The 13,200-nt window shown below is 40.9% G+C and overlaps 1 protein-coding gene across 1 annotated transcript in view; it reads right to left on the minus strand.

The window, feature by feature from the left end:
• LOC102841677 (chromosome unknown open reading frame, human C1orf168) overlaps positions 1-13,200 on the minus strand; it is a 98,056-nt gene that overhangs the window by 24,130 nt on the left and 60,726 nt on the right. Inside the window, 6 exon segments of the mRNA XM_006839876.1 lie at positions 541-569; positions 6,591-6,689; positions 7,767-7,827; positions 8,686-8,726; positions 8,817-8,913; positions 10,987-11,146. Of these exon segments, the coding sequence (XP_006839939.1) occupies positions 541-569; positions 6,591-6,689; positions 7,767-7,827; positions 8,686-8,726; positions 8,817-8,913; positions 10,987-11,146 (487 nt within the window).

Raw genomic sequence — 13,200 nt, forward strand, 5'->3', positions numbered from 1 at the left:
ACTATAAGTTGGAATTGACTCAATAGTACTTAACAACAGCAAAAAAAAATCTTTATAAGTCCTATTTTTATTGTTTTTAGGTATTGGAAATATTATACACAAATCTACAGCTATATTTTAACATTGTATATAGTACATTGTTATTATTAAGTACTGTTGAGTTGGTTCTGACTCATAGCGACCCTGCATATGGTATATAAGATGTGAAACAAAAAACAGGATTGTTAAGTGTAGTTTGTTGTAACTCAAATATCTCCCTAAAAAGGGATGACAGTATCTATTTCTCTGAATTCTTAACAGGAATGTATCTAACACAGGATTTATAGAGATATTCAGTAATTGCTACTTTATTGAGGTATTCAGTAATTGCTACTCATATTTCCTAACATGAGAAATACAACTGTGAAACAATCTGTCCTTGTTTAGATGTATCAATTTTCTTTTCGTCAAGTGTGAGCAAGCAGGGAAGATGAAAATACATGCTCCTGAATATACCAATGTTAAGTAGTTCTGTGCCAGCAATAAGCAAATGTCACTTACCTAAATCTGGCACCGAGATGGGAAGTTCACTGTTGATTAACAAAAGACATGAAAAGATTAGGGGATAAAAGCCATTTCAGACAGATTAGTTGACACATCTCAAATGACATATTGATGACTAGCTGTCTGAGTACAGACAGGTGCTTCCAGGGAAAGACAGGAAACAAACCTCTCCTGCAGCTTTGTTCTGATCGCTCTTCTCTCACTGTCCTTTGATGTTTTTTTCATGCCTCCGACTGCCCATACTTCCTTTTTCCTAACTTGACAACCTCAAGCTGCTTAACGGCCCAGTCCTTCTCTAACCACACAATCTTAATTCTGCCCTCCAAAGTGCCAATTGAACCTGGTACATCCAGTGTGAGATATGTATTGATGAGAGAGAACAAACCTATAGATTCATTGAGAGGCACCCTCTGGAGGCACTGTACCCTGTTTATGATGTCTAAGCAAAAGGGATGACTTAGGATGAGAATTGCAGAACAGGTGGAAAGAGACAATAGTAAAATTGCTCAGTGGGAGAACATATTTAGCCTAGGTAAATGGTTTGATGTCTCTCAGAAAGGAGATCACATGAAAGGAAGAGTGATACAGCAGGAAAGACCCCACATATTTAAACATTTAGTCAAGTTCATTCCTTCTATTTTGGAGCATTACTCTGGGCTAGGCCCCTGTGCTGGGTAAGTAAAATGATCACACATTGTTTTTGCCTTACAGTAGCTTGGGGCTCAGTGAGGGCGACCAGAAATGAAAGAACACAACACTCAATGATAAGAACATAATATAGGAATATGAGGAAAATGAGTTAACCTTGAAGTCTCAGTTTTTTCATACCAACACTGACCTTTCAGGGTTACTGTTAGGACTGCAAGCATAGCACATGAATGTGCCTGGGACAAATGTGATGTTCAATGATGCCTGCTATTACTCTTTATAAGAGGAGAATGAGTTATGCAGGATGGGGTTGAAGAAAGACCACGGTCATTGGAGTTACAGCTGAATTTTACTCTCAGTTCCGTGTGATCCTGAGCAAGCCACACATGTTTGAAGCCTTGTTTTTTCATCTGTAAAATGGAGATGCTAGTTTCTCCCTTTGTGGGTTAGTTTAAAGATTAGCTCGAACAAATGCAAAGCAGTACTGCCATCAAAACCTATTGTTGTGAAGTACTGTCAAGTCAGTTTCGACCCACAGTGACTCTGTATAGGGTTTCCTAGGAGCAGTCAGTGAGCTTGAACTGCCGACCTTGCAGTTCAAAAAGCTTTGCAGTCTGGTGCATTAACCCACAGCACCACACCAGGACTCCTAGTTAGCATTTATTTGGATTTCTACTCAAGGCCCCTTGACCAAGTCAGCCTTTCTTAACACCAATCCCTTATTCCATTTTTAAGCTGGGTTAGTGCGCTGATAGTTTCTCTTTAAATTTAAAAGTTGAAGCCACAAAAAGATCTATCATATTTCCTTCCTCTAGATCAAATCTTTATTGAGTGTCTACGATAAGCACTGGACTGTGGACCACAAGGTCTGTAGTTTGAACCCAACAGGTGCTCCATGGGAGAAAGATCCCGTGAAGATGTAAAGCCTCAAAAACCCTATACAAGGTCACTATGAGTTGGAACCAACTTGACAGCACTTAAACAATACAACAACAGCTATACGGCAGGCACTGTCCTCGGTGCTGGAGACACAGCAATGGACAAAGCAGTCACCATAACTACCATCAGGGAGTTACATTCTAGTGGGGTCAGATAGACAGAAATCAAATGGAAAGACATTTGCTATCTGCTGTAAAAGCTATGATGGTACAGAAATGAATGGAATGTCATCTAAAGAAACAGATGATCATCAGGGTAACAGATTAAAAACTGAGCAGAGTAAGGGGAACAGGGAGGGTTTACAGTGGGAATTGGTTTGCCATGTTACAGAGGGTGGTCCAGAAAGTCTTCACTTACGACTTTTGAACAGACCCCTGAAGACAGCGAGGGAGTGAGTCACAAGGATATTTGAGGTAAGAGTGTTTCTTAGAAGTTGTTGTTGTTGTTAAGTGCCGTCAAGTTGTTTCCAACCCATAGCGACCCTGTATAGGGTTTCTACGGAGGAGCTAGTGAGCTTAAACAACCAACCTTGCAGTTCAAACAGCTTTGCAGTCTGGCGCATTAACCACAGTGCCACACCAGGACTCCCAGGAGAGGGCCTAGCAAATTCACAGACACTTAGGCTAGAATATGCTTGACCAATGAAAGAAGAGCAAGGAGATCACTAAACCCACACAGATAATGAGAGAAGGATTTTAATATCTAATTCCCATGTAAACTTAGCTAAGATTGGCAGCAAGGCACAGTTCAGCACTCAACTACTAACCAAAAGGTTAGTGGGTTGAACCTATCCAAATGTGCCCAGAAGAATCGATGATGTGCTGCCTTGAAAACACAGTTCTACTCTGCTTCTCTGCAGTAGATGGGGCCCCATGAGTTGGAATCAACTTAGTAGCAACTGTTTTTGTTTTTATTGCCTGACTCATGCCATTTAATGTGACAAGTGTGGAGTCCTGGTGTGGGGCTGTAGGATGAACACTCAACCAGAAGGGTCAGGTTGAACTGCAAGGTTGGCAGTTCAAACTCACCAGCCGTTCCTCAGAAACCCTATACAGGGTGGCTATGGATTGGAATCAAGTTGACAGCACTTAACAACAACAACAGGTGTAGTGCTATAGGATCAGCACTGGACTGCGAACCACAAGGTTGGCAGTTCCGGCACACCAGCCGCTCTTTGGAAATCCTATCTGGGTGGCGAGTCAGAAGCAACTTGACAACACTTAACGACAACATCCCAATAGGCAAGGAGCCCTGGTGGTGCTGTGGGATACACATTGGGCTGCTAACCATGAGGCTGGATGTTCAAGACCACCATTTGCTCTGTAGGTGAAAGATGAGGCTGTGTACTCCTGTAAAGATGCACAGCTTCAGAAACCCTAAGGTACCGATCTACTTTGTCTATAAGGTTCCTATGAGTTGTAATCAACTTCTGGCAGTAGGTTGGCTGGGTATCCCAGTAGGCAGTAGTGTGTGTGTGTGTATGTGTGTGAGAGAGACAGAGACGTCTTATTCTTCTTAAGTGTTATATTTTCACAGTTTCAGCCTCCTTCTGAAGATACGGTAAAACACTAAGGTTGGTATACCAGAGAGAAGTCCTTGGTCTTTAAAAGACAAAAAAGAAAAACAAAAAAGAAACTTGGTGTTGTATTGACCTATCTGCATGCTGTTAATTGAAAAATTAAAGTAAAGAGGTAGAATTTTGGTAAACTTTAAGGAATTTTAAGAGAGCTTCCTATTAATGTAGGTAGTGTATTTCTCTTCATTAGTGGTATGCAAGCACATTGATTTTGCTTGTTAGGAAATTTGCAGAGAAGCTTCTGTAGTGGGTTGTAGTAGGTAATGGGGATTTCCTGTCTTACTCTGAGGTTTTCTGACTTTAAGCAAAAAGAGTTTCTCAGTAGCATCAGTATTATCAGGGTTCTCAGAACACAGAGGAGAGACAGACAATCCAGAGTTGAGTAGAGTAGTTCAGGGAAAGCTTTCCAAAAACTCTTTGATCAAGTTTTGAGGGAAGACTGTTCTTAAGTGCTGACAAGTTGTTTCTGACTCATAACGACCCTATACAGGGTTTCTGAGGCGTGGTTGGTGAGTTTGAACTGCTGACCTTGTGACTCAACCTGACTTTTTGATCCAGTTTTATCCTACAGTGCCACACCAGGACTCCCAGAACTCTGATAATCAAGAAAGGCTGGGGTGGTAGTGGAAGTGTGGTCCAGTCTAAGGAAATGCCATCATCAAAGCAAGGTGTGAGACATCACGGCTTCCTCAGGAATTTAGAGGGTAGGCAGTGGACATTGGAGAAGCAGAAAGGGGGCAGTCGTAAAGGTATTTAGTTGTCATGAAAGGATGTGTGATATTTATTCTAAAAGGTGCAAGTTGTTGTTGTTAAGTACCATCAAGTCGGTTCCAATTCATAGTGACCCTGCATAGGATTGCTGAGGAGTGGCTGGTGAGTTTGAACCACCAACCTTGCGGTTTAAACCAACCTTATGGTCGAGTGTTTAAAAGGAAACAAGATTTACATGTTTGAAAGGTCAGCATCCTCACCTGGATCCCCCCAAATCTCTTCAGAAAGCATCTGACCTGCTAAGGCTGGGATCTGCCTTTGTTTGTAGGTCTCTATAGAGCTTACCTCCCTCTTCTTCCCATTGATAAATCCTGTATTTTAGTGGGTGTCTTGGTACAGCTAGACTCAATAGGCAGTTGTACTTACAAGTACATATTTTGAACTTTTATAACTAGAAAGACCTTCAAGAAAGAACTTGAAGGGGTCTGACAAACTTCATAGAAAAATCCCATTATCTTTAAATTCCATTTTCCACAAATTCTTTAAAGTTCCCTTGTATAGCACCTCAGTATATTGAATGACCTTGGGCAGATTATTTTACTATTCACTGAACTCCATGTCCTGATTTATAAAATAAGCTCTATATCTTTGACTAAATATATTTGAAATAAAAATTCCTCCAGAGATTACCCAGTTTCCCTTCCATTGTATACAAGGGAGAACTGGGGCCTGGTGGATACCAAAAACGAAGTGATTTGCCAATGGTTGCACGTTAAATAAATGGCAGAACTGAGACTAGACTCTGGAATCCAGGTCTCACATTTCTTTCCACTGCAGGTGAATTTATAACCTCCCAAGACTTGTAGAGGAGCTCTGGTAGCGTAGTAGTTACAAATCAGGCTGCTAATCTCAAGGTCGGCAGTTCAAAACTACCAGCTGTTCTGCTCCCATGAAGATTTACAGCCTTGGAAACTCTGTACAGGGTCACTATGAGTCAGAACTGACTCTACGGTACTTAACAACAACAACAACAAGACTTGTAGAATTTATGCATTTGAGTTATGGTGTTGAAGGAGAATATTGAAAGTACCATGGACTGCCAAAAGAAAAAATAGATTTGTGTTGGAAGGAGTACAGCCAGAGTGCTCCTTAGAAGCCAGGATGGCCAGACTTTGTCTTTTATACTTTGGACATATTGGCAGAAGGGGACACTTACTGGAGAAGGATATCATTTTTGGTAAAGTGGAGGGTCAGAGTAAAAATGGAAGACCCCGATGAGGCGGATTAGCACAGTGGCAGTAGCAATGGGCTCAAACGTAGCAATGACTGTGAGGTTGGCCCAGGATCGGGCAGTGTTTTGTTCTATTGTGCACAGCGTTGCTATGAGTCGGTACCAACTTGACAAGCACCTAACAACAACAACAAGACTAGTACTTAGCCTAGGTGATCTTGGAGGTTCCTTCCAAGGTATAAGACATTGAGATATGTGAACCATTCAACTATAAATTACATATCCCATCCTGGTACATTGCTACTCTCAAAAGAGACAAATTTGAATATAGAAGGGTAGCCAGATGAAGCCACTGGGGTTTGTAGGGCTAAGAGAGCATAAAAAAATGCAATTACTGTAATAACAGAATGCTTAGGGATAACAAAAAGATGGTAGACTCTCTGAGTATTATCTATAGGCATATATGCTAAAGATAACTAGGAAAATGTCCTTTCTGTATTTGCTTAATGAATACTTTCCACATACCTTGTTTTGCAACGATTCTCATCAGGCTTTTAAAAAGGACATGTCACTTTTTCATTAATATCTGTGTGTGTGATATATATTAAAAAAAAAAATAGCATCAAGGAAGCAGGTGACATTTGGGCCTTTGATCTAGTTTCTGATATTCCCTGAGAATGGAGTCCCTGGCTGGTGCATATGGTCAATGTGATCAGCTGCTAAATAAAAGAGCAGATATTCAAGTCCACCTAAAATGCCTTGGAAGAAAGTCCTGGCCATTGACTTCTGAAAAACCAGTCACTGAAAATCCTAAGGTGTGTAGTTCTACATTGATACACATGGCGTCATCATGAGTTGGAATCAGTGAGAACAGGTTGGAGAATATCAGGTGTGAAACTACCAGGGTGGCACTGTTAAAAGAGATATAAAGGGACTATTTACCTTATATTTTCTTTAGACTTGACTTTCTTCATTTTAAATTTATCCTTTTCTTTCTTGAAGAATTGCCGTAGTCTTTTAAGTGTCTCACTTCCATCTAAACTAAGAGGAATCAGAGGACATAAAAAGCAGGGTGTTGGAGAGAGGCCTAGAGATGGAAAGCTACTGTATTCAAAATGAACAGAGACTTCATTGTCATTTCTAAAACACATGCCCTCACGGAAGTGCAAGGAAATGCTGTATCAACTTTTGTTCTTCTTGTCTTTGTTTGGAATCTGATAAGATGTAGCAAGTGCTATCGGCAATGAAGGGAGTAATTCTATTTCAGTACAGACTTGCATCTTCCCCAAATGGTCTCTGTTTTGCAGAGTTTATGGAACAAGAGCTTTCTTTCAGAAGAGAAGATACCTCAGGGCACTATAGGTCACAAACTGTATTACAAATACAGGAATTTGTGTCTTCGGAAGTTCACATCACTAAGTTTTAATTTATTGCATGATAATATAATCGTGATACACTGACAGCTCAGGTGATGATTCAAATTCTTCTATAAGATTCTCGGGCTGTTTAGGAGAAGGGCCTGATACATCTGTATCATCCAGCAACCCAGGAGCCTGCCTCGTTCATAGTTCTCTTTCCCTCTCATCCCTCAAACTATTCATTTTTGATTATTGCTGCCTTTCTTTTCATAGTGTGCCCTTAATAACTAAACATGTTGAATAAATGTTTGAGCACACATTATTTTTGGTAACACTGAATTAACCAGATATTTAATTCAGTCTACATATCAGAGGCAGCTTTATTAACTTGCAAACACACAGTTAAGTCATAAACATTGACTGGTTCCTGGAGAAGCAAGTGTCACAGGTATTATTTTTTCTTCTTCTCTTTTTTCATTTGTCTCTTAACATAACAATATCTGGACAATGAAAATGTTCTCAAAAGGTAAGGTAATGTGACTGAAAATTTATTGTTTATGGTTGTATAAAATTACAAGCATACCACTGACCATAATGTAGAATTATAGCAGCTCATTAGCAAGCTCCATTCAAATCCATTCTAGAAGATGGAGGGGAGATTGGGAGGGGAGGTTTGGGACAGGGCATTTCTTAAACTCTGGTTTTCTAGACTAACAAGAAATAGCATTAACCTAAAATGGTAAGAAATAGAGAGACTCACTCTGTCTTTGGAAAGCTGCTCTTTGTTTTATAGACATCTTCATATATGTCATCACTATTTTCTTTTGAAACAAGAAAAAATCATTCATTATATAATGGCAAGAGTTGAGATTCATATTTTTTTAAAAAAATTCTTGAATACCTACCATTTGCTAGGCACTTTGTCCTTTTATTTATTAACTAGTTTTTATTGAACTATAAGCACATGTTTTTACAAGCAGGAAGTTGGCTTATCAGAAGATTCCTTCCTTTCTTTCCATATTTAGCATATAATAATCAAAGTCCTGGTGTGGTGCTGTAGGATAAGCACTGGACTGCTAACTGCAAGGTTAGTGGTTCAAATCCACCAACTGCTTCTCAGAAACCCTGTACAGGGTCACTTTTGAGTTGGAACTGACTTGACAGCACTTAATAAAATAAACAACAATGATCAGAGGTTACTATGCATCACACATGGTCCTGGATGCTGGGGAAAGAATGGGAAGCCATCTCTGGTGGGGATGGAGTACTTAGCAAGCAAGGTAAGCACAGGCTTATTTGTGCTTACTTCCTAATCTGTTGTGAATAGTTTCACATGTTTTCACACTTCAGCTCATGTTTACCTTTATTCTTTATTATTGGGTAATCTACCCCTACTTCTAGGTCATAGTAAGGTCAATGGCAAAAGCACTGGGTCACCATGAAAGTGAGATAGCAAAACCATGCCCATAATCAGACCTGGATTGTGGAGAGCTCAAGAAGTAAGCAATTTCACAGTGAGGCTGTTTTTGTTTTGATCATTTCTCTTAGCTTACCAGCTCCCCATTCAGTTGGTATCATTAAAAATATGTAAAAATAAAAGACCGCTTATCACTAATCAGTCACGGGGGTGCTTGACAATTGCTGCTAGAATTGGAGAAGGAGAATGTCTCTATACTTACCACTATCTGAAGCAAATGAGTTAGAAGAGAATGACTTTGTTCTGTGGGGAGGAAAGACATGAGGACTGTCAACCTGTTGTATTGTACTTAAAGTCTCATCACAGCTTATCAACGGACTGGGATGCACGTACCTCTCTCTTTCAGGGCACTCGACGTCATCATACATCTGTGTGCTGGGACTTTCATCAGGGGTTTCTCTAGTCACCTGCAAAGCCTCTACATACCCACCTGTAAGGGAAACAGTAAGTTCTTCTTGATAAACTTCTCATCAACTGCTCTCAGAAATGTACACATACCTATTACTAGTAATGAAGGCAGGAATAGGTAGAGCAAACTGGAATAAATATGGATTCTTTCTTTTCATATGTTTATAAATGCTTAAAGTTTTATTTTCCTCTGTGTTTGTATAAGTCAGGTGAGTCATTCAGATTCAGTTACTTTTGGAAACTGAAGTTTGATTACAGTAATTCTTTCATTCTTTGAATCAACAAACTTTTGGTGGGTAATTACAGTGTGCCAAACACAGTCAGGAGTAGACAAAGTGAGATGGAGTCCTTGTGTTGTTGTTTGTATCCCTGCATTCAGCTAGGTGAACTCAATGATTTCAAATTAAGAAAGGTGTGTGACAGGATTGTATTCTTTCACCATACTTATTCAACCTGTATACTGAGCAAATAATCCAAGAAGCTGGGTTCTATGAAGAAAAACGTGGTATCAGGATTGGGGGAAGACTCATTAACAACCTGCAATATGCAGATGACACAACCTTGTTTGCTGAAAGTGAAGAGGATTTAAAATATTTACTGATGAAGAACAAGGACCATAGCATTTGGTATGGACTGTAAAGAAAACAAAAATCCTTAACACTGGATCAATAAACAACATTCTTATCAACGGAGAAAAGACTGAAGTTGTCAAGGACTTCATTCTTCTCGGATCAATTATCAACACTCATGGAAGCAGCAGTTAAGAAATCAAATGACATATCGCATTAGGCAGATCTTCTGCACAAGACCTTTTTAAAGTGTTAAAGAACAAAGATGTCAGCTTGAGGATTAAGGTACACCTGACCCAAGCCATGGTATTTTCAATAGCCTCATATTCATGAGAAAGCTGGACAGTAAATAAGGAAGACAGTAGAAGAATTGATGCATTTGAGTTACGGTGTTGGAGGAGAATATTGAAAGTGTCACGGGCTGCCAAAAGAACCAATAGATCTGTGTTGGAAGAAGTGCAGCCAGAGTGCTCCCTGGAGGCCAGGATGGCCAAACTTCATGTCTCATACTTCGGACATATTGTCAGGAGGGACCAATCACTGGAGAAGGATATCATGTTTGGTAAGGTGGAGGATCAGGGAAAAAGAGGAAGACCCCCAGCGAGATGGATTGGCAAAGTGGCAGCATCAATGGGCTCAAGTGTGGCAATAATTGTGAGGTTGGCCCAGGATTGCAGTGTTTCGTTCTGTTGTGCATAGATAGGGTCACTATGAGTCTGTACCAACTTGATGGTACCTAACAGCAACAACAATTCCCAATGGAATTACATCTACAAATAGAGGGGTTAGGATTTACAGCACACATTCTGGAGGGACACATTCAATCCATAACACATAGTATATCATCAGTGGGTCAATTCCACTGTGCCTTGGTGTGGCGCTGTGGGTTAATGCGCTGGACTGCAAAGTGGTTTGATCCGTAAGGTTGGAGGTTCACCAGCTGCTCCTCAGAAACCCTATACAGGGTTATTATGGGTCAGAACCAACTGGATGGCACTTAACAGAAACGCCAACAAAAGACAGGAGGTGACAAATATAAAAACAAATGCACTTTTGCTGAATACCTATTGTGTGACATATGCATACTGTCAGATTTGGTTCTCATTAAACTCTTGTGAGGTCCAAATGATGATTCCCTTTGATAACTGGAGAAATAGGGCTACATGAATTTACACACTGCAGAGCTACTAAGTAATAGAGCCTGAATTTTCACTCAGTTCTTATTTCTAAATTCAGTGTTCTTCCCATTACTATAGTTTGTCATTAAGTACCTTTGAGTCGGTTCTGACCCATAGCAACCCTGTATAGGGTATCTGAGGAACAGTTGGTGGGTTTGAACCACCGATCTTGTGGTTTGCATTCCAGTGCTGACCCTACAGCACCACACCAGGAGTCCACTACTGCCTCTATACTCGGGTTTGTTACTTGATACATGATGATGTTTATAAAATAAGTCAAATCTGGTCATGCTCAACTTTAAAATAATTAGGTAACGCTGACTAACACAAGGGGGGTATGTAACTTACCATGGCCTTGTGAGTGTCTGGCCAGCTTCAGATCCTCAGGGCAGGCCTTTGTGTGGGCGATGCTCATCACAGAGTTCTGCTTCCTGGCCAGCATGCTCTTCCTCCCTCTGGGGACTTCTGTCATCTGGAGTTTTCCACGTGTCTTTTCATTGGCTACCATCTAAACACATGAACAGGAAGGGTACTGCAGGGTTTTGACTTGACCATTCAGTTCCTGGCTCCTGGATGCTGATCTTCATTCATTTCTTCCTCATGTTCAGCAATCACTTACTATTTCTGTAACGCTGTCTTTTCCCACTGGACTCTACATTTCCCATTAACTATGCTCTTCTGTTGCCTCTGAATGGCCAATGTGTGCCTGGCACAAAGCCCGGGGTCCCACGAGGCAGTCAGGATGGAGTAAGCACTGACGACAGAGCAGGCTCCTTACAAATTCTCTCTCAATTAACCTTCCCCATGAGAAGGAGAGCATTTGTCTAAATGACAAAACTCACTGCCATCGAGTCCATTGTGACTCACAGTGACACTAGAGGACAGAGTAGAACTGCCCCTTAGGGTTTCCAAGACTAAATCTTATGGGAGCACACAGCCTCATCTTTCTTCTACAGAACAACTGGTGGGTTTCAACCATTGACCTTGCAATTAACTGCCCAATACTTAGCCCACTGTGTCCCCAGGGATCCTGATAAAGGGTTTGCCATTGCTGCTGCATGCCATGGAGCCGGTTTCAACTCATGACAACCCTGTAGAGGGTTTCTGAAGATGTAAATCAGAATGCCTATTCTTTCACCTATAGAGCAAGCTGGTGGCTTTGAACTGCTGGCCTTGAAGTTAGCAGCTCAACACATAATTCACTATACTAACAGGGTTCCTCAGTAGCAGGCTTGTCGTTGTTGTTAAGTGCCATCAAATTGGTTCCGATTCATAGTGCCCCTGTGTAAGATTTCTAAGGAGCAGCTTGAACTGGTGGGTTTGAACTGCCAACCTTGTGGTTTGCCGTCCAGTTCTGATCCTACAGCTCCACACCAGGAGTCGAGAGAGGGTTTATAGAAGTTAGATACTCAGTCTCTGCTCCCACAGCTAATAATTTTCCAAGGCAGGAGTCAAGTCCAGAACCCTGGGCTATTGACCACGAAAGGATCTTCTTCCTCTCCTCCCCATTGTCTGCCCTTTCATTTTTGTAACCCCACTCTTGTGTCCCTGCTTATTTCTCTCCATACCCCTCCCACCAGTGTTTACCAAACACAGGGAGACAACATGCTGAGAGCTCTGAAGATAGAGAGAATGCAATGGATATGGTGGCTTACATGCTATTCAAGGGACACTACAAGCAAACAATTAATTAAATGCAATAAGGTGAGTATTATTTACAGTAGGATTGCTGATTGAGATGGAAACAGAGAGGAAAGTGAGGTCAGTTCTGCTAGCAAGGAGACAGAGAGTTGGGAAGACTTCAAAAAGCATATATTATTAAATGACATTTAAAAATGTAAGCAGGTGATTGACAGGATAAAGGAATAGCTGGCATAAAACACAAGCAAAGGCATGTGTACTTGGAGAAGTGTTGGTGTCTCATCATGAACGGATGGGAGAGCAGAGGGAAGACTGAAAAGATTGGATAGAATGAGTTATGCAGGGTCTTGAAAGACAGGCAGATCCTGTGGGCTTTATCTCAGAATTAGAGAGAGACAGGTTCAGGAGAAACCTGATCAGATTTGCATTTCAGAAAGACCTGGAAATATTGACAAAAAAGAGACACTGGAGACAGAGAGAGGAATGAGAACGTTTATAAAAAAAGCCATCTAAGTGTTTCTAGTTTTAAAAAGAAAACAAGATGGAGGAAGGAGAGAGTTACTGTTCTTCCCATTACATCAGAGTGGACATGAGAGTTAAGCATAGTAATACATTTGAAAGTGTTTGTACAGAGCTAAAGTAATTAGTAGATATGAGACATAGAGTGTTCTGGGTTCTTGGTGGAATCTGGAGCAGAACGTGAGAACAAGAGAAAGGGCGTTCTTTTAAGGCACATAGGCAGGAATGAAATTTTCAGATGGGGGAAAAAATGACCAAAAGTAAGGAAGTGAATGTTTTGCACAAATATAGTGAACGTTGTTGTTGTTGTTGTCGTCAGGTGCCATCGAGTCAGAACCAACTCATAGCAGCCCCATGCACAGCAGAACGAAACAATGTCTGATCCTGGGCCAACCTCACCAC

This window comes from Chrysochloris asiatica, unplaced genomic scaffold (genome assembly GCF_000296735.1).
Source record: "Chrysochloris asiatica unplaced genomic scaffold, ChrAsi1.0 scaffold00026, whole genome shotgun sequence".
Taxonomy (NCBI): Eukaryota; Metazoa; Chordata; class Mammalia; order Afrosoricida; family Chrysochloridae; genus Chrysochloris; species Chrysochloris asiatica.